The sequence below is a fragment of the Oncorhynchus mykiss genome, chromosome 25 (assembly GCF_013265735.2).
Source record: "Oncorhynchus mykiss isolate Arlee chromosome 25, USDA_OmykA_1.1, whole genome shotgun sequence".
Taxonomy (NCBI): domain Eukaryota; kingdom Metazoa; phylum Chordata; class Actinopteri; order Salmoniformes; family Salmonidae; genus Oncorhynchus; species Oncorhynchus mykiss.
This window is the reverse complement of record NC_048589.1, coordinates 22,505,322-22,530,982: the sequence shown is the minus strand read 5'-3', so window position 1 is coordinate 22,530,982 and position 25,661 is coordinate 22,505,322. Positions and strand designations below refer to the sequence as shown.

General features: G+C 44.3%; 2 protein-coding genes across 3 annotated transcripts in view; one reads left to right on the top strand and one right to left on the bottom strand.

The window, feature by feature from the left end:
- mnat1 (MNAT1 component of CDK activating kinase) overlaps positions 1-18,389 on the bottom strand; it is a 57,394-nt gene extending 39,005 nt beyond the window's left edge. The window contains exons 1-7 of one of the 2 annotated variants that reach the window (XM_021584958.2): positions 18,261-18,389; positions 16,500-16,590; positions 11,912-12,064; positions 11,547-11,620; positions 10,978-11,081; positions 10,653-10,793; positions 7,718-7,846 (exon numbers count right to left, since the gene is read on the bottom strand). In XM_021584958.2, coding sequence (XP_021440633.1) covers positions 7,718-7,846; positions 10,653-10,793; positions 10,978-11,081; positions 11,547-11,620; positions 11,912-12,064; positions 16,500-16,590; positions 18,261-18,270 — 702 coding nt within the window. In that variant the 5' untranslated portion in view covers positions 18,271-18,389. Of the gene's footprint in view, positions 1-7,717; positions 7,847-10,652; positions 10,794-10,977; positions 11,082-11,546; positions 11,621-11,911; positions 12,065-16,499; positions 16,591-16,697; positions 16,831-18,260 lie in introns of those variants that run through there. The other variant, XM_021584959.2, reaches the window with a different exon arrangement.
- six4a (SIX homeobox 4a) lies at positions 17,160-22,550 on the top strand. Its single transcript, XM_021584957.2, has 3 exons — positions 17,160-18,171; positions 19,982-20,661; positions 21,715-22,550. The coding sequence occupies exons 1-3, from the start codon at positions 17,444-17,446 to the stop codon at positions 22,341-22,343; spliced, it is 2,037 nt and encodes a 678-aa protein (XP_021440632.2). The 5' UTR covers positions 17,160-17,443; the 3' UTR covers positions 22,344-22,550.
- The last annotated feature ends 3,111 nt before the right edge of the window (positions 22,551-25,661 follow it).

Below are 25,661 nucleotides of genomic sequence, written 5' to 3'. Positions count from 1 at the left end.
ACAACAAAGTGTTGACTGGTTTACAACTGCCAGACATCGAGAATGATGACCACATACATGACAGGTAGCATCACAACTGCATTTAAATATTCAAATGAGTAAAACAAAAACAACAGTTAAGTCCCAATGATCGTATCTCTCCCGCATGTGTGGCAGAAACTCATCACGTTCTATTAAAAGCTGTGTGGATCAGTCTAAATGGTTGTTTTCCGAGCGCTCACTGTCAACACAGCAGAACAACTCGGAGATATAGGCTCCCGTGGCCCACGTGACTGTCCGAGAGAGAGAGCGAGAGCACCACTACCACAGGGCCAAAACAAACATCTGCAAACAATATTAAGAGGCCAATCTTAAAACCCAAGGAAAAAGTATGTAATTGCGTGTGTGTTTAAGATTCCCAAAAAGTCCCCTGTGACACTATAGTAAAACTCTTGGGACCATCCATCTTAATAAAACAGCAGGGGAGAATAACTTGAGGAAATCAGTGTCTCTCACTACTCCCTTCTAGTTATCCCTACTCTGGTACGGTCCACGTCAGGCCTACATCAGGTTTAAGATCACACCATCTTTATTCAACTCTCAAGATACTGAATTAGCCAGCCATTGTAGCCAGCATATGATTGTAGAAAAGCAACCCACATTCAAACATGGGAGCTACTTAGTCAGTGTTCAAGGCCAAGCCTAATTAACATCCAGGCACGAGATCTAATCACACACACACTCTACCCCCAGGGAGCCACTACCTACGCCACACACAGTCCACTTGCTCTCGTAAGCAGCCCCTCTCTATCACCCCAACTATGGAGCTCTGCGGGACGTCCCAAGATCGCTGGAGACAACCCCCCCCCACGGGTAGCCTAACTTCAGCTGAGCTCTATGTAACCCAGGCAGAGCCACAGGGGGCTCCATTCACTAATGGCCCAGTGATAATTGCTGCAATCACAACAGAGTGAGGTGGCGGGAGTAAGACGGCCACTGTGTGGAATTGTATTGGGGATAAGTCTAATGACCAGAGTTAGGATGAACTGCACCAGCGAGCGAGAGGGTCAAATCCTCCCACGTGTGATCCTCCTGCCTCCCTCACCCTCTCTGCCACCCCTACCCGGTCACGGATGGTGCTTCTGTGTGGATAAAAAGCTTTGTGGCCCCCACTGGCCCACTGAGCACAAGTAGCAAGTGTAAACGCTCCTGCCTTTGCAGTGCCTCCCCTTCCCTCGGAGGGTTAAATATAACCATCCTGCAGGCAGCAGCTGCATCAGCGCAAAGCCCTTAAAGCTGACAACTATCCTCTGGGCTGGGCCGGCCTGCCTGTAGGGTTCTGGGGCCAAGCAAAACAAGGCCAAACCAGAGACAGGGGCACAAGTGTGAATGAATGCCCACAGATGGTGCCAATCGGGGGGGGGGGGGGGGGGGCTACTATCCTTTACCCCAAAAGTAATCTCCCAAACCCCCAGCCCACACATCCCCGCCCCGCAGCCATGGGACTCCGTGCCAACAATGGAATATAAGAGCAAAGGTGAAGGATCGAGCCCTCTCCCACATAAAACAAGCCAGGCTTTGAGATGGGAATGACACACTAGTCAAAATGAATGTCAATCACGTTGGTGGGGTATAAAGGGAAACATACTACTAACATATACAACCACACGTTTAGAGACCCGTGTTAATACACATAATGGAAGTGTTTAAAAGCTAAATATGACATCTGAGCAATGGCTAAGTGGAGCAGCAAGAGGAGGAACATATCACAGCATTGAGAGAAGAAATGGAGTGCGTGATTAAGACTCAAGAGTGAAAGAGAAAGAGTGAGGGGAAAGTAGCTGTGTGGTGTAGCTGTAGCAGACTGCCTCCACAGTAGAACAGGTTGAGCCAGTCTGCCAGACAGAGCTTGGCTTGGCCTTGAATGAGGAGCATGACTACCCAACAAAGGTCACTGCAGAGGACAGCACACTACCAATGAAAAACAGGCCAGCGCAACACACCGAATGTGTGTTCACTAAGGCCCAGTCAAGTATAAGAGGACCCTGAGAATTTTAGCAAGGTACACATCTGTGTTAAGGGATAAACTTCCCACATGCATTTGACCAAGTATTAGTTTTGCTCTCGCGCTCTCATCAAGAGCACACGTCAGCCTTGTCAGGCATGTCAGCTGCTCTGCTAGCCACGAGGGGTGCATCTCACCCCTGTGGCAGTGGGACGTTTTATTTAAGATGGCGCTGAAAGCTGGACCACGGTGGAGATTCTCTACAGGTCAACAGCAAGCAGGCATGGAAGACTGTTCTAGTCGGTCTGTGTGTGAGACAGCTGCAACACAACACTTAACAGACATCTACACACACACACAGTTACCTAGGCTACTTCCATGAACCAGTGGATAATTGAACTAAAGTAACACAATTTAACCAAGGTTTAATTTCACAAACAAGCTTGGCTATGGCAGACTATAGCTATCAGACTACAACAAAAAGAGGGAGAGAGCCATCATCAATAGCTAGTTTCAACATGGAAGGGTTACCTCCCACACATCCAATTTCTTTTGATTTCAACAGATGTCTACTTTAAAAAGAGAACACGCTTCACTTTGGTCTTCGAAGGATGTTTGCCCAGGCTGGGTAACGTGTGTGTGTGGAGTACACGGATGTGTGTGTGTTTGAGAGACATCAAGGCAGGGAGGGAGAGTCTCTTTGTTCAGTGGAGTGCTAAAGTCAGGGATTACCCAGACTGACTTTGGACCATTCAAGTTCATGTGCACAAGTACAGTGAAATGCCTTTCTAGCAAGCTCTGACCCCAAAAATGCAGTAAGCAATAACAATGTAATACTAAAAATACCGTAAGGTAGAACAAAAACATACAAGAAATAAACATGAGGAAGTAAGCTATATACAGGGTCAGTTCCAATGCCATGTTTACAAAGGTACTGGAGTGATAAAGGTAGACAGTGTAGGTATAGGGGTAAAGTGACGAGGCATCAGGATATACAGTGCATTTGGAAAGTATTCAGACCCCTTTACATTTTCCACGTTGTTACGTTACAGCCTTTGGTTTTTAGAAATTTAAAGTTTGTTAAAAATAAAAAAACAGAAATACCTTATTTACATAAGTATTCAGACCCTTTGCTATGGGACTGGAAATTGAGCTCAGGTTTCTGTTTCAATTGATCATCCTTGAGATGTTTCTACAACTTGATTGGAGTCCACCTGTAGTAAATTCAACTGATTGGACATGATTTGGAAAGGCACACACCTGTCTATATAAGGTCCCACAGTTGACAGTGCATGTCAGAACAAAAAACAAGCCATGAGGTTGAAGGAATTGTCCGTAGAGCTCCAAGACAGGATCGTGTCGAGGCACAGATCTGGAGGAAGGGTACGAAAAAAATTGAAGCTCCCCAAGAACACAGTGGCCTCCATCATTCTTAAATGGAAATAGGTTGGAACCACCAAGACGCTTACTACAGCTGGCCGCCAAGCCAAAATGAGAAATCGGAGAAGGGCTGCGTCACAGCCGGCTGTGATTGGGAGTCCCATAGGGCAGCGCACTACTGGCCCAGCATCGTCCAGGTTTGGCTGTCATTGTAAATAAGAATTTGTTCTTAACTGACTTGCCTAGTTAAATGAAGGTTAAAAAGGGGTTGTCAGGAAGGTGACCAGAACCCAATGGTCACTGACAGAGCTCCTCTGTGGAGATGGGAGAACCTTCCAGAAGGACAACCATCTCTGCAGCACTCCACCAAATCAGGCTTTTATGGTAAGTGGCCGTTCAGAAGCCACTCCTCGGGTAAAAAGACACGACAGCCCGTTTGGAGTTTGCCAAAAGGCACCGAAAGGACTCTCAGACAGTAAGAAACAAGATTATATGGTCTGATGAAACCAAGATTGAACTCTTTGGCCTGAATGCAAGCGTAACATCTGGAGGAAACCTGGGACGATCCCTACGGTGAAGCATGGTGGTGGCATCATGCTGTTGGGATGTTTTTCAGCAGCAGGGACTGGGAGACTTGTCAGGATTAAGGGAAAGATGAACAGAGAAAAGTACAGAGAGATCCTTGATTGGGGCGAAAATTCACCTTCCAAAAGGACAACGACCAAAAGCACACAGTCAAGACAACGCAAAAATGGCTACGGGACAAGTCTCAATGTCCTTGAGTGGCCCAGCCAGAGCCTGGACTTGAACCTGATCAAACATCTCTGGAGAGACCTGAAAATAGCTGTGCAGCGACACTCCCCATCCAACCTGACAGAGCTTGAAAGGATCTATAGAGAATAATGGGAGAAACTCCCCAAATACAGGTGTGCCAAGCTTGTAGCATCATACGCAACAAGACTCGAGGCTGTAATCACTGCCAAAGGTGCTTCAACAAAGTACTGAGTAAAGGGTCTGAATACTCATGGAAATGTGATCGTTTTTTTTTTTTTTGCAAAAATGTCTAAATGTCTTTGCTTTGTCATTATGGGTTAGTGTGTGTAGATTAAATGGTTGTTTTCACCCTCAATCAATTTTTGAATAAGGCTGTAACAAAATACAGAAAAGGTCAAGTGGGCTGAAGACTTTCCAAATGCACTGTATGATAAGAACAGAGTAGCAGCAGCATATATGATGATTGTTTGAGTGTGGGTGCATGTGTGTAAAGCAGGGTTTCCGTTAACCTACAGTTGCCGGCTTTTGGCCGCATTTTTTTTTTTAAGCTGCAAATATATATATTGCTGGCCAAACCATGATATTTTAGATTTTTGTTGCAAAAAAAAAAAAAAGGCTCTTTATTCATTGATGGAAATACCAGTGAATGGAAATACATTTGACCGTCATGCCCATCGGTCTTTATCCCGCACAACTATCACATGTGCAGAGCAAACAGAGCCCATCTATTGTGGGACTTCTCCTGCTGCTCCTCTGCTGGTTGCTGCTGTAGTAAAACGTGCTTTTAATCAACCCATTCATTGCGCAACAATTCTAAAGGCAATCGCATGTTAAAAACAGTTTTAGTGCATGATTAAAAATAGCTACCATTTTTATTTCTCAACTGGTAATTGAAGCGTGCCTCCCAATCACCATTCAAGTGCAGGCAACAGGCTATCAGCGCGTCACCACTTTACAATGTGAGCTGGAGGCCGTATGCATTTTGAAAACATACTTAATTGTTTGAAATCTGAATGTATTTCTCATATTATGAGGAATGTCTTACCTTGCTTCAAAGTAGACAAAAGCTAAATCCAACCATGGAAACGTGGAGGCAATTATTTTCTAAAGACTTCATAGGCAGCACGTGAGTTTAAAGTTTGTGAAAGTTAACAATTTATCCTGACATTTCTACCGTTCTGCGTGCCAGTTATGTTTTTCATGTGCATTTTTGTGAAACAGTTTAATTTCAATAACGGTTTTCATTTGCTCAATAATTGTCATGTGCTAATCATAAAAATCTGAATCTAAATTAATGTTAAAGTCAACTATGCAAAATCACCAGCCTCTGCCATATGGACACATTGATACACCGTGATCCATTGGCAGCTAAAGAAATTAGCGAATGGAACTCATAGCCTATATGGCAATACAGCAGTAGGCCAATAACCTCCATTGTTCTTTCACACCAAGGATTGGTGATTATCGTAAAGATTTAAATTGCTTACTGAGGAACTACCAGTTTATTAGGTACACCACCCCATTCATGGAAATACAGAGTTCCTACGTGGCCGTGGCTTGCTATATAAAAGCAGGCAGACAGGCATCGAGCCATTCAGTAACTGTTTGATTGAGCGTTAGAATGGGCAAAATGAGTGACCTAAGCGACTTCGAGAGTGGTATGATCGTCGGTGGCAAATGCGCTGGATCCAGTACCTCAGAAACATCTGCCCTCCTTGGATTTTCAACTACGACAGTGTCTAGGGTTTACTGAGAATGGTGCGACAAACAAAAAAAACATCCAGTCAGCAGCAGTCATGTGCGCGATAGCTCGTTGATGAGGGAGGTCGAAGGAGAATGTCAAGAATTTTGCAAGCTAACAGGCGTGACACAAACAGTAAAATAACGGCGCCATACAACAGTGGTGTGCAGAACGACATTTCGGAATGCACAACTCGCCGATCCTTGAAAGAGAAGACCACACCGGGTTCCTCTCCTATCTATACTGACAGCTCACCTTGGCCTGCCTGCCAGGAGAGACTCTTCAGTGGGAGGCCAAACCCCCTGCTTCCACACCCCCAGAGGGGTGTCTGCTTCTATCTCCAGGATATGATAGTTAAGAGGAGCGAGAAGCGCCCTTCTTACAACCATGTGGTGCCTATAATTGATTAATGGCAAGATAATTTCTCTGTTAATTCTCTTGCTCTCTCGCTCTCAAATGACAGCAACATAACTCTGCACCTTCTCTCTTTTGAATACTACTTCAACAGGACACAAAAAATGAGGAGATAAATAAGCCGGCGTTCTCCAGGAATCAACTGCGACATCTTGAAACACCACCAAGTCAAACAGCAGTCTTCTGGACTGAGGTGAGGGGAAACCAAAATCACACTGAAGCCGAACTGAAGCCGAACTGAAGCCTCACGGCGTCCAGATGTGCCTGGCAACTGCTCTACCCCACCCCGAGTCAGAGGGAGGAGAAAGAGGGGTAAAAGTGACTGGAAAAAGCCAGAGTCCGAGCCAAGAGCAACAGCATCTTACAACCTTCTCTCCATCAGCAAGTAGCACTTAATGCTGCATATCCAGTCAGTCAGAGAGAACCACATCCTCCTGAAGCCAGCCATACTGGAGCAACTCATTTTCCAACAGTGGAGGAAGACTGGACGGTGGTCATGTCTTTGGGTTTAAATGGATATCAAATAAACTCATGGTACAAATATATTGCCCAGAGGATTACCCATGCTAGCTGGGCTGATGAGACAGAATAAAAGGTTTCTAGATTCTGCAAACAAAACTAGTGTATAGGTATGCGAGTGTGTGTGGAGAAAGACAGCTGGACAGAGAGAGACTTCACAATTCTGTCACGGATTTGGGACTAGTTGAGCACTAAGACAAGAATTCTCCCACGCAACATTGCACCCTGGGAAGTCAGCCACACCTCCCATATGGGCTTGTGGAGAGAAAGGTGTGGGGATATCGCTTTATCTCGTCATGGTATAATGAAAATAAACTAGTGTGAAGGAAAACATAGCCGTTGCCAAATGGAAGGAGAACTCAACAGCTACCCTGAACAACAAAGCTGACAACTCAACAAAACACCTAGCCAGAGCCCTCATTCTGTCTCTGAGAGCTGCAGGTAGGAATGTGATGAAACTATGGATGAGATGAGGGCTTGTTCCCACACCAGGCAGAGAAGCGCACTAAGGGATTGGACACAGTGCACTGAAGCAACACTCTCCTTCAGGGGCTCCTCAACCATTAGCATTAAGCTAAATCTAAACTGACCACCACTGTAATATGCTAACAATGAATTAGCATTTACCTAAATGGCAGTGTGTGTGCCCCATTAAGCTAGCCAGCATTGGGCTCTGTTTAAGTATGCTAACCATGCGTTACTATTGAGTGAAATCATGCAGGCAGAGTGTTCGTATGACCTTATCATGCTTTAAAGCTAGCTAAAATAGGCCGACCCAGGGTGCATGCTGGACATTCATTAGCATTTCTGTGTGGGTGCTGTTTGTATGCTAACTATGCGGTAGGCTTAAAGCATCCTTCACAGTCAGGACAGTCAGCGTGTTTACACGGGCGTGCGGTACTCACCATAGGGATGCCGGTGGAGAAGATGGTGGTTTTGACCACCTGTTTCTGCTTCTCAATCTGGGTCTCCAGCTGGGCGGCCCGGTCCTTGTGTTGGGCCAGCAGGATGGTGGCGGGGACATGAGAGCGCTCCTGGAGGGGAACATAGAAATATGACATATTCATACCTGTATTTGTGTGTGTGCGCATTTTCAAAAACCACTGAATAGCCATGATCTAGCCTCAAGCAAAACCTGTATTTAAGGCAAGTAAAAGATGGGAGGAGCTTCAAAGACTGGCACCTGTAAATGAGATGTGCATTTCAATTAACAGGAGTGCCTTGTTAAGAGTTCATTTGTGGAATTTCTTTCCTTCTTAATGTGTTTGAGCCAAACAATTGTGTTGTGACAAGGTAGGGGTGGTATACATAAGATTAGAGGTCGACCAATTAAATCGTATTGGCCGATTTAATTAGGGCCAATTTCAAGTGTTCATAACAATCGGAAATGGGTATTTTTGGACACAGATTTGGCCGAATGTTTTTTTTTTTTTGTACACCTTTATTTAACTAGGCAAGTCAGTTAAACACACATTCTTATTTTCAATGACGGCCTAGAAACGGTGGGTTAACTGCCTCGTTCAGGGGCAGAACAACAGATTTTTACCTTGTCAGCTGGGGGATTCAATCTTGCAACATTACAGTTAACTAGTCCACCGCTCTAACCACCTGATTACATTGCACTCCACGAGGACACTGCCTGTTACGTGAATGCCAAGGTAAGTTGCTAGCTAGCATTAAACTTATCTTATAAAAAACAATCAATCATAATCACTAGTTAACTACACATGGTTGATGATATTACTAGATATTATCTAGCGTGTCCTGCGTTGCATATAATCTGACTGAGCATACAAGTATCTAAGTATCTGACTTAGCGGTGGTAGGCAGAAACAGGCGCGTAAACATTCATTCAAACAGCACTTTAGTGCGTTTTGCCAGCAGCTCTTCATTGTGCGTCAAGCATTGCGTTGTTTATGACTTCAAGCCTATCAACCCCTGAGATGAGGCTGGTGTAACCGATGTGAAATGGCTAGCTAGTTAGCGCGCGCTAATAGCGTTTCAAACGTCACTCGCTCTGAGCCTGTGGTTGTTTCCCTTGCTCTGCATGGGTAACGCTGCTTCGAGTGTGGCTGTTGTCGATGTGTTCCTGGTTCGAGCCCAGGTAGGAGCGAGGAGAGGGATGGAAGCTATACTGTTACACTGGCAATACTAAAGTGCCTATAAGAACATCCAATAGTCAAAGGTTAATGAAATACAAATGGTATAGAGGGAAATAGTCCTATAATTCCTATAATAACTACAACCTAAAACTTCTTACCTGGGAATATTGAAGACTCATGTTAAAAGGAACCACCAGCTTTCATATGTTCTCATGATCTGAGCAAGGAACTTAAACGTTAGCTTTCTTACATGGCACATATTGCACTTTTACTTTCTTCTCCAACACTTTGTTTTTGCATTATTTAAACCAAATTGAACATGTTTCATTATTTATTTGAGGCTAAATTGATTTTATTGATGTATTATATAAAGTTAAAATAAGTGTTCATTCAGTATTGTTGTAATTATTGTCATTATTACAAATTATTACAGCCGATTAATCAGTATCGGCTTTTTTTGGTCCTCCAATAATTGGTATCGGCGTTGAAAAATCTGAATCGGTCGACCTCTACGTAAGAGCCTAAGAGCCCTAAAGACCAAGTCCATATTATGGCAAGAACAGCTCAAATAAGCAAAGAGAAACAACAGTCAATCATAACTTTAAGACATGAAGGTCATTCAAAACTGAACATTTTCAGAACTTTGAAAGTTTCTTCAAGTGCAGTCGCAAACACCAAGTAGTATGATGAAACTAGCTCTCATGAGGACCGCCACAGGAAAGGAAGACCCTGAGTTCTCTGCTGCAGAGGATAAGTTCATTAGAGTTACCAGCCTCAGATTGCAGCCCAAATAAATGCTTCAGAGTTCAAGTAACAGACCCATCTCAACATCAACTGTTCAAAGGAGACACGTATACGTGAATCAGGCCTTCATGGTCAAATTGCTGCAAAGAAACACTACTAAAGGACACCAATAAGAAGAAGAGACTTGCTTGGGCCAAGAAACGCAAGCAATGGACATTAGACCGGTGGAAATCTGTCCTTTGGTCTGATGAGTCCAAATGTGAGATTTTTGGTTCCAACCGCCGTGTCTTTGTGAGATGCAGAGTAGGTGAATGGATGATCTTCACATGTGTGTTTCCTACTGTGAAGCATGGAGGTGGTGTGATGGTGCTTTGCTGGTGACACTGTCAGTGATTTATTTAGAATTCAAGGCACACTTAACCAGCATGGCGACCACAGGATTCTGCAGCGATACGCCATCCCATCTGGTTTGCTCTATCATTTGTTTTTCAACAGGACAATGACCCAACACACCTCCAGACTGTATAAGGGCTATTTGACCAAGAAGGTGAGTGATGGAGTGCTGCATCAGATTACCTGGCCTTCACAATCACCCGACCTCAACCTAATTGAGATGGTTTGGGATGAGTTGGACCGCAGAGTGAAGGAAAAGCAGCCAACAAGTGCTCAGCATATGTGGGAACTCCTTCAAGACGGTTGGAAAAGCATTCCAGGTGAAGCTGGTTGAGAAAATGCCAAGCGTGTACAAAGCTGTCCTCAAAGCAAAGGGTGGCTACTTTGAAGAATCTAAAATATATTGTTTAAAAAAATAAGTGGTTACTACATGATTCCATGTGTGTTATTTCATAGTTTTAATGTCTTAAAGAAAAACCCTTGAATGAGTAGGTGTGTCCAAACTTTTGACTGGTACTGTATGTCACCTGATTGTTTTCTCTATTTGCATGTGTGGTGCTGTGGCAATCTGTGTTTATTAGTGTGTGTGTGTGTCTCTCACCAGTTCATCCAGTAGAGCCTGCTTGCTCTTCCTCTTGGCCTGTAACTGTCTCTGTTCTTCCTGCAGAGTCTCCAGCCTGCGCTGCTCATTCCCCTGCTGCTCCAACAGCAGCAGCTCCTCCAACTCCTCCTGCTCTCGAGTCTGACAAAGAGAGGGAGAGGAGTCGGAGAGAAAACAATCAATATCATAGTAGACAGAGTATTGCAGAGGAGGAGACAGGGGTTGAGAGAGGAAGCTTGACCATTTAGCACAACAGAATAATGCATAAGCGATGCGTTTCACCAGGCAAAGCAGAGTGAGTCAGTGTGGGGTTACAGGTACCCACCAGCTTGGCCTTGTTCTTCTGAATGATGTCTCTATTCTCTCTCTGGTAAGCCTCCATGATCTGTTTGGTCCCCTCCACCTCTAGGTTGTTGGTCAGGTTATAGACTGGAGAGAAGGGAGCAGGGCAGCCCTCTATCAACATACTAGCATGGACTTCACTTCAAATGATTTAGGACTGATACTGGAAATCGGATTTGGCACAAGCTGAATTATGTTGCAGCAAAGCATCTGCCTAGATACTTATTTAATCAAAACACATTGAATTAAGGTTTAATGTTGAAATTGTATATATCCCTATTTAAAATAAACAATAGAAACATAGGGTTTGCCAGTGCATTTCTCTAAAAGTAATTAGCCATGTTTCTGACGATGTAAGCATAGGGGACAGTAGGAGAGGTCCAACACATTGTCACAGTGCAAACACCATCTGACAGAAATCTCTGAGAATTGGCACAGAGAGACTGGTGTGTCTCTAACCCTGGCACTGAAGCCTGTAAAACATCAACATCCAGAGGCAAGGCCAGATCAATCAGGCTACATCCTTCCCTCTCTCCCCCCGCCACCTCTCACCGATCTCCTCCACTCGCTCCAAGTAGTCATTGTATTCTCTCAAGTTGGAGAAGTCAAAGTCTCTCTTGTTGTAACTGTGAGGGAGAAAGCGAAGAGTTATTATATGCATTAGGCTTAATGCTTGTTTACAGACATTGCATTGAAACAGCAGAGCTAAAGAAATAAAGATGAGGGATGGATGGAATAGGAGGGGCTGAGAGGAAAAAGTATGGCAGGGAAAGAGGTTTCCTATTTGAGCAAACCCTGGGGGGCCCATTGTCTACAAAACAAACAGCATCATGACAATGACAAAGGCAGCTTAAGGAGAGGGAGGAGTGGGCTGAACACACAGAGACACACCCTTCTCCCCCGTGCCCCTCACTCACATCTTGAGCACCTTCTTACGGATCTCCACCTCCTTGTCGACGGCAGGGTCTTCAAAGAGCTGCACACGGAAGTTACTCTTCCTCAGGGGCGTGTCGCACTGCACACAGTTCCCCGAGCCGCGCACAAACAGCATGTCCACACAGCTCTCACATCTGAGAGGAGACAGAGACACAGACATAGTAAACCAGCCTTTCCCCATACTTGGTCCTCGGGATTACGCAGCTGATTCAAATTATCAAAGCTGAATGATGAATTGATTATTTGAATAGCTTGTGTAGTGCTAGGGCAAAAAAACAAACGTGCACCCCTTGGAGTCCCACGTTTGGGAAACCCTGTGGCAAACACACACAGCTATAGAGGAAACTATATTATATGGAGCATGCATGTCAACTACTGCCTACTGTATGTGCAAGTCTAATGCACTTTTCCTAAGCAAAGGCCTGGTGGTATATTTACATTTTATATTTTGTCTGTCTGAGTTATCAGCCTCACAGCACATGATAATGGCCATCTTGTATTTTTACAGTAGGAATCATGAATGGAATGTTGATTTACACCCCCCCCCCCCCCCCCCCCCCACACACACACACACACACACACACACACACACACACGGAAATTAATCTGACACCCCTGCCATTGACTGTGTCTGCACTGGAAAAACAGTTGTTGTTTTTTTCATTTCAAAGGAACTCATAGTCAGCATGCCACGTTGAATAGAATATAGAATCTAGTTCAGCAATGTACCCACAGCTCCTCTCATCACTAAACCATTTCAAATTCCACTGATCCTGAAGTTCCCTGAAAGGCTCTGGGTTCTTTCAACATTGTCAGGATTGTAATCATTTTTAAAATGACCTTGAAAGTGCTCTAGCAATTGACCTAATATGAATCAAAACAATTGCAAAACAGTTATAGTAAATTTAGGCTAAATTACATTAGGCTACATATTCTTTATCCCCTTACACTTGTGTGTATAAGACAGTAGTTTTGGAATTGTTAGATTACTTGTTGGTTATTACTGCATTGTCGGAACTAGAAGCACAAGCATTTCGCTACACTCGCATTAACATCTGCTAACCATGTGTATGTGACAAATAAATAAAATTTGATTTGATTTGAATACGTCATAAGGCATTATGAACTGCATCGATAAAGAAAGTCTAACCACTTGACTACTATTGTTGCATGATACACAAATCCCATCTCATCATTAAGTCAATTTCGACCAAAAGGAAAGCATTCGAATGCAGCAGGTTCGATCCTCCACAAACCATCAGGACAACACAGCCTTGGCAACGACCAGAGCCAACTTTGGACCGAGCAATATTTACTAATCAATCACACCTTTGAGCAGGTAGGCGTTTATCCATGAAGACAATGGAAAAGGCCCTAATTCTTCCCTAAGTAGGCGGCAGGAGAGGCGAGCAGGGGGGCTGAATAAACATTTGCACAGTCCACTCTTAATTAAGTCTCTGAGAAGCTTTATTCTACTGGAATTCACCTTCTGTAGGCTTCCTGCTCCTAGTTGCCCACCTTCAAAAGCAAGCCCCAACATCTGGTTTCCAAATGGCCACATCTAGGGTTACTACTGCCGTTTTCACCCCAAAATGTTGTTGCTTATTCAATGTGATGAAATTCTGGAGGAAATCTTGTGTCTCCATGTTTTTTTATTTGTTTCCAAAGTCACATTGCTTTCAAAACTTCTTTAGAACGCAAGTCCTTCAGGCCAAGTTGCAGTAAACCCTTGTCACCTCATCAGCAAGATTCTCAATTAAAAAGCAGTTATGGGAGAAACTGCAGAAACTACAGGGCTTTGCCTGTTTACATATCAGATATGGATCAATCAAAGCAAACCTGCCAAAAGATAATTAACACCAAAACACCCTCTAGTATAGAACAGAGTTCACAAAACATTCACAAACAGGCCTAGTGTTCAACAACCACTGGATTTAGCACAAAAACATAGATGAAACAAAAGTTATCCTATACGTGGTTGGTCCCCGGGACCATGAGAGAGCCTTCTGATCAAGTGCAGCCCAGTGGGGGCAGATGTTCACTGTGGCCCCAGGCTACAGGAGATGTATAGGCCTGGCCATATGGAGGTAGAAGGGGGGGGGGGGGTGCTGCTTGTTTCCACAGGCCCACAAAGAGCCCATTCATCAGGCAGGGCCAGGAGTGGGGCATAGCTTGCCCCCTGCCCCATAAATGGACCACACAACAGACCCTCCACAGGGGAAATCCTGTGTAATTCTAGAGCGAAGAGGTGAAGCTATGAGAAGATTGAAGGGAGGAGACTTTCAAAGTGAACTTGCCATCTTTAGGCTAGCCATCTGTATAGGACCCTCTTTCTGATTGTGCCTTTCTCCTGCTTCTGGGCATAAGGGCAAGGGAGAGACCATATGTCTAGCATCATACACACAGTTTCTCTGGCATATGCTCTCTCTCCTTCTCTCCCAAGGCTATTTTCACTGTAGCAAAGTGGTGAGTGAGCCCTGCACCCCCAGCCCTCACCTGTCCTGTTCAGAGCTCCTGGCTCATATCTCTCCCATCTGCAGCTGTCAGCAGGTCAGGGGGGGGGGGGTAAACAGGGGCCTGACAGGGCAAAAACAAACCCCCCCCCCACCACCACAACCCAAGGGCCAGTGACATTGCCTGCCTCCCTCCTCCTCTACGGTAGAGAAGGTAAGTACAACACAGCCACATAGGGGCTGGTTCACCCGCTTCTCCCATGAAGCCCTCTCCATGCTCTGGACTGGGCCTAGGCCCAGACAGGAGATCCCTTTGTGTAGTAATCACCTGTAGTAATCATCAAACACTGCTAACCTGCTGTGACGCCCCTTTCCTGCCTGTGACACCCACCACCTGCAGAGCCACAGCCAGAAAACACTGGGACACTTGATTGGCTCTTAAAACTAAATGGGAAGAGGAATTTCATAAATTACAATGTACATTATCAAGCATGGGAAAGAGTAAAACTTCCTAAATTAGTTTTCAAATAAACTACACCGATCTGCCCTCTAATGGGTAGGTGACCGACAGACACACAAGAACCTAGCCTCCACCTGCAGAAGTGTCCCTATCACTCCTTCCTCAATCTCTACATACCCACCCTAATGTACCTGGCCCACCGTCATCTGTGCTGTGCCCAGTCCCTGCTTCCAAATGCCAAAGGACATAGGTAATAAATAACATAAGGCCAGTGTTACTGGCGACGGGGACACTAAATGTGCTGCTGTGGGATTTAAATTTAGACACAGGGTGGAGCGGTTACATATAGCGTGTGGGACGGCCTACACCGGAATGGCTTCATAGCTTTGTCAGCAAGACTCTCTCCCCAGACAGTTTGACAAACCGTCAGTCAGACCAACAGACAGACAGGAAGATAAACTGGTCGGCACAGGATATTTTTGTTTCTTCAATTTCATTCAAACATAGTGAATCATAATCAACACATTGTCTATGAAACTTTGTCAAGTTCAGGCTCTTTTGTGACAGATCAAATTTGGTTCTGGGTTCCAAGATAGCGTAAATATTGTGCATCAACAATAGCACACCAAACCTTGAAATCATGAGTTGTCAAATGACCAGTAGTCAGGACAGTCAAAAACAATTACCAATGTGTGTGGTTGCAGTTTCCTAGCAGCACCCAAATAATCTGGTAAACAGTTCTTAAGAGCACCATCAAGGTGAACAGAGCTAGGGAAGGGTGATCCTCTAAATGGCTTTATTGCAAAGTTATTTAAATTTTCTCCCAGTGTGAATCTGCGTCCAGATAAAACAGAAGCCCTGAGTTATGAGTGTGCTGACTTGATGACGAAGCACAGCCACTTCCTGATGGTACGGATAATAAACAAACAGGGTCAAGCATATGAGCCAACAGACACCAGCATTTTCCTCACCCACTGTCACTGCATAACAACACCCATAAAAATCAACCCGTCTCCTCTCCTTCATCAGGGAGACTGGGAGGATGTCTGGGCTTACAAACAGGGGATTGAGGACAGCTTTCTTGCTATCTTTTTATTTTACTTCCATAGAGACTGAGGCAGTACATCAACCTGAGTTGATAGCTATATGGTTACGTTTCAGTATCACATGTTCTTGCAATAAAAATAAACAACAAGCCAGCGTTGTCTATTTAAGTGATTAATGCCCGAGAAGACGGGTTTTGGAGGATATATTGGCACGGGTGTTAAGCCAGAGACGAAAACATTTACTTGTGCATTCTGTACAACTTGTAATCAAGCGCTGAGACAAGGGGAAGTGTTTATGTTGCAGATAGAAAGGGATGAAAAACAACAAACATCGTGCACCTAAAAGGTCATAGTTCTTCACTTTCAGCTTTGCTAGCTACATAGTAACGCCAACAGATTAAACTCCACGAGTTGAGTTTAGTCGACTAGCTAACGTTACATAGCAGAAGTACTACTAGCTAACATTACATTTTATATTCCTTGTTGTAGTGGTCTGGCTAAATAACATATTTAACGGGTTGACAACCTGCAGCTATATCTGTGAAGCTAGCTCGCTCAGGACACTGCTGGGCTTGCTAGCTAGTTAGCATGAATGGATAACGTTACTCACAGCGTGTGGCCACAAACATTCACCATCAGTTTCAGGGAAGGATTCCTGTATTTCGTTGTCTTGCATCTCGGACACCCTTGATCGTCCATCTCTACAAAGCACAGAAATGAGAGAAAACAGAACTAAAATGAACTAGCCAGCTAGCTAATAAGTTAGCAATCTTTCTTGACAGTTCACTCAAGCGGTCAAATGTGTCACCTTCAAATAGTCCCGATAAGAACGTCGCTGGTAAGAACGCTTCCTAGTTAATGGTTCCTCAAAAGTGCATCGCACAAAGTGGACAAATGCAACATAGTGATAAATATTGTTATTGTCCAATGATTACAAGAAAAAACTCACACACACGAACATTTTAGAATTCCACAATGTTTAGGCCTACCGGTATTTCAAAAATGTAACTCATTAGCCTAACTTTCATCAGTTCACTTTTTTACATTAATCGAAGGTGGAATTGAAGGCAAAATGGCAAGGGTAGGCTTTCATCTCACCGAAAATGTATTTCTTTCTCTAAAAGGGGCAGTCCATTGTCACATAGCTCAGTTGGTGCAATCAAAAAATAATATGCCATAATGCAGGCAAAATGGATAGTCTTTTCCGCTCCCATAACAAAATCCCAAACACCTTCACCTTGTACAGGTAAGCCTCTGAAATACTGTACGTCATCTCTGAGTGACAGATGCAAACCAAACACTCGTCTCTGGATCGTGGTTGCTCCTCCCTGGTATAGCCCGTCGTAGCCAATTGGGTGACTCTCAGACAGACCCCAATGCCCCTTCTTGCTACAGTTCCCGCAGAGTAAAAAACACATTGGAACTAAAGGGGAGAGCTATCCATTTACAGCTGCTGCCAGACATTCGATCGTGTTCGCATGGCGAGGGGGTAACCTGATCGGCTGAAGGCTTGCCGAAACCAGGGAGGAGTGACTTACAAGGAAGGCTTGAAAAATGTCTTCTTCTTCAGGAGAAGTCACAATTTCAAATAACATCAAGAAAGAAAATGTGAAGACGGACAAGCGAGATTGCATCAAGCTTCTAGCGCTGGAAACCGCGGAGTTGTCTATGGAGCGCGCAACTTCGAACACTGATGCAGTCCACAGTGAACTTCTGGTGAGCGCGGCTTCCTCGCTGGCATTCTCCCCGGAGCAAGTGGCGTGTGTCTGCGAGGCTTTGCAGCAGGGAGGCAATGTGGACCGGCTGGCCAGGTTTTTATGGTCCTTACCACAGAGTGACCTGCTACGTGGCAACGAAAGCATCCTGAAAGCCCAAGCTCTTGTCGCTTTTCATCAAGCTCGGTACCAGGAGCTCTACAGTGTTTTGGAGAACCACAACTTCAGTCCATTCAATCACTCCTCGCTGCAAGACCTCTGGTATAAGGCACGGTACACCGAGGCAGAGAAAGCGCGGGGGAGACCCCTGGGCGCCGTGGATAAATATCGCCTGCGGAGAAAGTACCCACTACCCCGGACTATCTGGGACGGGGAAGAGACAGTATACTGCTTCAAAGAGAGGTCCCGCAACGCGCTGAAGGATCTATACAAGCAGAATAGATATCCCTCTCCAGCCGAGAAAAGAAACCTCGCTAAAATCACGGGACTCTCCTTGACGCAGGTCAGCAACTGGTTCAAAAACAGGAGACAGAGGGACAGAAACCCGTCCGAAGCACAATCAAAAAGGTGAGAAAATAATCCGTTGATTGCTTGATTTTACGCAAATGGCACAGTGTGCATAATAGTTTAAGAAATTAAACTCAGAAATTCATTACCAGGAGTCATTTTGAGAGATTATTGCTGGCAAGGTCGAGCAGGCTTGCCTTGTATGGTACATGCACACCTGACTGAAGCCTCTGACGATTGCATGGTAGTCGCTCATAGAGCTTGGTGTGCGAGTTGACAGCGTAAATCATTAACTTTATAATATAGGCACAAAAAAAATTGTGCAGGGTAGCTTACACGCCGCTAATGTTTTGAAATATGAGGCTGTTGCCATCCAGATCAGGTTTCATTTGCGTGTTAGGGCACTAAGAGCATGGACCCCAGTCCAACATAAGCCTACTCTATTCCAAATGTAACTTTTATACTCTAGATTGTGTTATAAATAAGTTGCTTTTATAGATGTAGCCTATACATATGAATAGTCTCCGTTCATATGTTAGGGTTCACAATTAACTGAATCCAATTCTCACCACATAAATCACTTTGGCAAGTTTCTTTCCCTCTTATCAAACCAGGGGAATTAGAACACCTCCCCTTCATTAGAAAATCCCCCAGACAGATAGATATTATTCCCTTCTTTTTATGTTTTCTTCTCGTGCGTACCTGGTGAAGGTGACCTCTTACCCACCCTGCAGACATTGGTTGAATCAACGTTGTTTTCACGTAATTTCAACGGAATTACATTGAACCAGCGTGGAATAGACTTTGAATTGAGGTCTGTGCCCAGTAGGTACTCTCTCTCTCACCACAAACTTCCCCAAAATAATGCTATAAATTGATCAAAGGCATTTGTTTTTTGCAATCCACTTCATTACAGTTTGTGGGGTCCAATAATTATATTGCCACTGACTAAACATTATTGTGCTTTGAGTGACAAAATAAGTGATTATAAGCCTGAGCTAATTTATGGAGAAGATGAATAGGATTTATGCTTCTTCAATAATTGGCATGCAGGCCTCAGGACGATGAAGAATACGTTTCTCTTTAGTTCAGAGAGCACGTCTTTTTTGTAGCAAGTGAAATGCAGCTTTTTCAGTCACTCGCTCATGATGAAAAATACGATTCAGATGGCATTGTTCGATTTCCTAATATTTTACTAACATTATTAATTTAAAAAGTGAAGCTATGCAAACATAAAATAAAAAGACGTTATATGCACACATAAGAAAATACAAATAAAGGTATTTGACCATGTGTTGTCACGCTGCGACCGCTTGCATTTGTCACCCCGGAATTTATTACGCCAAATGGTAGACCTGAATGAGTATAACTAAAGGAGGGCTATAATCCAATTTACTCTCCATGGGGTAAAACGTTTGGTAGTCGACTTTCCTCATTAAAGCCATGTTTGAGAGATCTCCATTGATCACCACTGCCCACAAATATTGTGTGCCAATAAAATTATATAGCCTGTGTAATGTGGTTGTATCATTGTTTTCATAGGCTAAGAGAGTTTAGGTATGGACAAAGTTGCTTTGACATATCAGCCATATTACTTTGTATGCAAATAATGTCTTTCTATGGTTATTTCGGTTTCAAAATCTGTCTGTCACTCACTCTGTCAGTAGTAAGACTCAACCTGTGCACTCACCAATGACAACAACATAAGTCAAACCAGTAGGACAACTTACTTCGCTGAGCTCAATTCTTCCTCACACAATTCCATCATTAAAGTCTACCAAGAATTAAGAAGAGGACATATTTTCTTCAGACAGTCCCTGAGCTGCTTTCAATGTCTCACTCTCTTCTCCCCCCTGCATTTTTTCCACAGTGAATCTGATGGCAACCACAGCACAGAGGATGAGTCTAGTAAAGGGCAGGGGGAGCTCTCTCCACGCCCCCTCTCCAATTCATCTGAAGGGACGATGACCCATGGGGTCCTCCCCCTGCAGACAGGGTCTCTGGACAGTGGTGTAATCATCCAACAGATTGGAGACATCAAGATACCCCCTGGATCCAGCAGCGAGGTGCCCTTCAACGGAAACCTAGTGACAAGTAACCCCTCCACTGTCTTCCATAACGGTGGCTCGTCTTACCTCCAGGCCCCCAGCAACATCTTGTTCAATGGGCTCAACCTGGGCATCCAGCCCTTGGCCTTCAACTCCCTGCGGCCCTCTGGGGGGGTCTTGATGGGGGGCTCTGGTGTGGACATGCAGATGCAGGCAGGCCAGGAGAAGGGGCTGGCAGGCTCCAGTGTGGACTACACCTCCTATTCTGGCTGTGTAAACGGAGCAGAGGTGAAGCTGGAGGGGGTTTACAGCATGGCAGCTCAAAACGGCGGCTCGTCTGTCCTCACGTTCAGCTCGTCTTCAGGGGCGCTCCAGCTGGGCGGTTACAGTCTGGTCCACGTGCCTAGCGGCGTATCCAACGGCGAAGGGACGTCACTGCTCAACAGCAACTTGGGTCTTCCTCCTCTGCAGCTCCCCTCTGACTCCTCATCACTCTCACAAGGTGGGTTGACTTTACCTCATATCTGTCTATGTGGTGGTGTGTGTGTATCAGGGGGTGTTGGGAAAGGCAGAAGACACATTTCCCTTCTAACCAATGGACAACAATGTTGTATTTTATTCTATTCTACATTTAAAACAAAAAATCCACATTGAAGTTTTGCTGGTAGCAGTTTCCGAGGTATTGGTGACAACTAATGACTGTTCTATATATAGTATTATAGCATTTTAGGTGCTATTCCAACTGCTAATAGAGAAAGAGAGAGTGCATTACAGTAAAATGGTGGTTGACCCTAACCTTTCAAACATCTAAAATATTAGAGCAACTTAACCCCGCTCCCCTTAAAAAAAAATTGAGTCCTGGGTTGAAATGGAAATGGGTGTAGTCACCAGCTTTGTTATGCATTCAATATGTCTGAGCTGTCTTAGCAGATGCTTTTTACTACACTGCAATGAGTTGGGGCTGGATGCAAAGGCCACACACAGACACACACACACACACATCCATATTTTCTTGTGTGGTGATATATGGTGGTCCTGGAAAATTATAGAGATGAATGGAACACAGGTTCTGAAGTCATCATCAGTCATCATCACTGCACCCTCCTGACCTCAGGGGGAGAGAGGAGGATAATCTGTTTAAGACAATCACAGGACTGAAAAAACGTACTAACGAGGAGAGAGTCATTACAGCACTTAATTTGACAAAAAGCAGAGAACTCATACCAGGACAACAGGAAAGTAAAATGGAAAGAAAAAAGCCTTCTTGTTGGCCCCTAGCAGGCTTTTACAGCAATACGACTCTCCTGGGTCTCACAGGGCCAGCTTCCAAAACCAGGAGTTGTGAGAGAGACACAGCAGAGATTTCAGATGGAATTATGTTGCAAGTTAGAGTAAGAGTGAGGGACAGTAAGAGTGAAGCCAAAGATTTACAGAACTATGTTATAGTCAAGGAGGAGAGGATGTTATAGTGGTTCAGAGATTAGAATATAAAGTACTGTTAGATGAAGGAAGTATAAAATGTTTAGTCTAATAATCTGTCATTTGAATATCCCAGGTACAATCCAAATGAACAATGTAGCAGTCAGTTCTTCTAGTGAGGACTCCTACCACCACCAGCACCATCAGGACAAGCTGGCCATGGCCCCCATGCACCCCAGCACGGTGCTCTACAGCATGGGCAACGCTGGACAGACCTCCATCAAGAAGGAGCCCCTGGAGGGTTGTGGGGGTGGAGGGGTGTACTCCTACCACCATGGCCTTCACCTGGACCCCAGTGGGCAGCTCAGCTACTCCTCAGACCCACTAACCTCAGAGGAGGTCCCCTCCAGCCGGGGCTCCTCCTCTGACGTAACCACTGTCAGCTCCTCCAGTCCAGAGCCTGAGGTCTACACCAGCCTCACCGTCAGCACCCCTCTGATGGCCCAAACAGACCCTAACGGACACCAACTCCAGCCTGGGGAGTACCTCAGGGGCCACAACCCACAACCTGTCCCCTCCTCACACCTTCTGGGCCCTGGCATGAACAACAACTACATGTCTGTGTCGGAGAGTAAGGTGGACGCTAGTGGCGGTGGGGTGAATGAGATGGTGCGGGTCATGTGTGGGGAAATGGAGCCGGGGGAGGAGAAGGAGCTGGCCAAATTACAGACAGTGCAGATGGACGAGGACATGGTTGACGTTTAACCTGTAACCTATGACCTTTCATAAGCACTCATATCTGCCCAAGCAGTGATGTGGTGAATCTTTTTACTCTTTTTTTTTACCATTCATTTCCTCTAACTGTTAAATTATTTGCTAATGTTGTGTTCATTTTACCTTACAATAAACTCTATTCAGATACAAACCCCTTGGATTGGCACCATGAAGTCATCCTATTTAAATATTTTAAAATCCCCCGATCTTTCCTCTATGCCTTGCAGAAAGGCATGACTAGCTGTTATTTTCGAAGTCCCTTGCATGCATTTGAACCACATTTTAAGTGTGCATTTTTTTAAAGACAACACCTGCTACTTCCTGTTGAGTGGACTTAATCTGCAGAACAGGTGTTGGAATGGCCCTGGTCATGTGACCAGGATGTTCCTCCAAACTAAGTGCATCATCTGGGTGAAACCAAAAAGGTAATTTAGTAGGGGCAGGGGTAGCGTCTCTGTGAAAAGGTTCATTAAAACCACTAACGCTGCACTGAAAACCACACATGAAACCACATACAAATAACAGGAAACCACTGTACACAGCAGTTGCGGATTTATGCAATTTAGTCCTTCAATAAGAAATTACTGTACATTTCTGCCTCGTAAAATGTCAGACTTCAAATGGGTGGCAGGTAGCCTCAAGGTTAGAGCGTTGGGCCAATAACCGATCCGGTTCGAATCCTGGGGCTGACAATGTGAAAATTCTGTCTCTATGCCTTTGAGCAAGGCACTTAACCCCAGGGGCGCTGGACAATGGTGACCCTGGTCGTGACCCCACTCCCTGTGGGTGTCTCTGGGGAGTTGGGATATGCAAGAACCACATTTCCATTACACACACGTGTAACAGGACAAATATAAGACCCCCCCCCCCAAAAAAAAAATTATTATTATTCACTGACCTCTCCCAATTTGCACTATAGCATCAAAACATAAGATTGTAGCTTCAACATAGAACATGTAGAACATACTTTGTCCTCTGGGGGAAACATTAGCAAATCAATACTGTGACATTTGTTATAATGTGTAAAACATATTTCAAGCTTCATATATTTCAAGCTTCCACCATTATTGGAGACAGGGTGGGGGCCTAAAAGGGCTGTTACACAGTCCAGTCTGTGTCTAAATGAACATAGTAAAACCTCTATATGCTGTTTGGCAACAGTATGTCCCATCATTCATTTCTAAATGTCTCCTAAACTGTCTCTGTGAAAAAATACATCCAAAATATTTTTCTACAAAGTAAGACCGGCGTGCCTGTTCGTGTGTTTGTATGAGAATCTGGGAGGGGGGTATTGTGATTGATGGAGGAGAACCACATGCAGTCTGATGTGTTTTATATGGAGAGGGATTTCTATTGTGTCCCTTTGCATGGCAAACTGAGTTAACAATATTAGAATGTCTTACTACTAGTGCCTTTTACTTTTAATTGTTATTTTTAAATACGATTGACTGTGGCTAACACGTTCTCTACACTTTATGATTGATGTGTAGGTGCAGAGTGTGACACATGCAATGCATTAATGGGTTTCTGATAAAGCTTAGCTATTCCACCTTGGGTAATTTCCTGGTTTTGTCAGATAGGGGCATAAGGAAGACATATCCTGTTATATTAATGTAGATAGTAAGTGGACATCATCAGTCAACAAATACATGTGGAGCACACAGACACACAACACAAAACCATTATATGTCATGACCAGCAGATGTCATTTACACATAACAGTAAGACAGTAAGACACAGATCCATGTACATAGTGTGGCCAGTACATTTTTCTTTGTCAGGTTCCATGACCTAAACCCCCATTCAGAGTAGTGCTATGAACAGACTGCAAACTGACATAAAGATGACATTACAGAACAACTTTGTCTACTTGCTCTGATGTCACATACCCAAAATGAGCCATAGGCATATGGTAAAACAGATTGTTTTTTATTTGATCTTGAACTGTACATTTGTAATCTCAAATGATCTGGATGTATTTTTTTAAATCTACATACTTCATTAAAAGTTTATATTTATAAAAATATAAAACTGTTACACTTTTTTCAATTTTTTTCTCGATGTATTTTTGATTAAACATGTGAGTTGGGTTCGTGTTTAATGTTATGTCTACAGTGGACCTAAATTCTCGAGACAGGAAGCATATATCTTCTATATATTTAAAAGACTTAAAAAGCCAAACTCTGTGAGGATAGGGGTATAACAGTCGTGCCCTAATCCAACAAGCCTACAACCTCGCTCTGCAAACCTGCAGTGATCATTTGCACATGCCTGGCAACCTGGAGTTCATTAGCCCTCCTTTTCTCATCTCAGCCCCCGTAATTCATATAAACAGCAATGAGATTTCCAGAGGTACTGCTCTTAGGGGTGGGGGGTCTACAGCTCCAAAACACCCTGTCCCAGGACCCTCTCCCTGGGCTAACCCAGAGCAAGCCCTGTCTGGCTCACTCAGCCAACCCACAAGTGGACGAATGAGTCTGAAGTGCTGTCACTCACAAGCACTGTGTGTCTGTACAGAGAAAGCCTGAACTGCTCACATGGCTTAGGGGAATTTTACATGATCTTCCACCCAATTCTGATTCACTCCATCGGATCCCAAGTAAGGCTAAGTAAGATGGTGGGTGGGTGGGGGTGTGGGGGGGGGGGGGATTGTGGATGGGTAGATGGGCAAATTATAGTGGTTTAGAGACCGAACTATTGGCCTTGTGCTCTTTGTGGATCCTTTTTATGGGTTCTATGCAGATGACCCAAATAAACAGAAGGTGTTTGTCTCTGCTCACTCAATGGTGATGAGGCCCGGACAGAGACGGGGAGAGAGTGGGAGAAAAGGAGCTGGAGAGGCAGGTTGCTGGTGTATGGTTACCTGTGCACAGGTGACCTTGCCACAGGCATTGGATTAGCTGATTGTTAGGTATCAGGTAACACCTCCTGTAATATTGAAGAAGGCTTTGTTGAAGCCCTGAACAATGTCCCATTGGCAATGGGAGCCCATGTTCTGTTGGTCTCACGGGGTGGGGCCCCCAGAAAGCTCGAAATTGCACATTTTTATTGTGCCTGTAGAATAGGAAAAAAATGAACACCACACTCAGTCCATTTTATGGAAGACTAAACATTATTTTGAAGAACATGTCACATCTGTTTGTAATATTGCTATTTTATTTTAATTACAGTAGCCTACAAGGCAACCTTGTTAGATGTATTGCATATTTTATTTTTCCATAAATATTTAACTTTTAAAATTACACACTTGTTTGTATAAAATGCATCCAGCAGCTATCGTTTACGATCAAGTACACTCCAATCCAACGA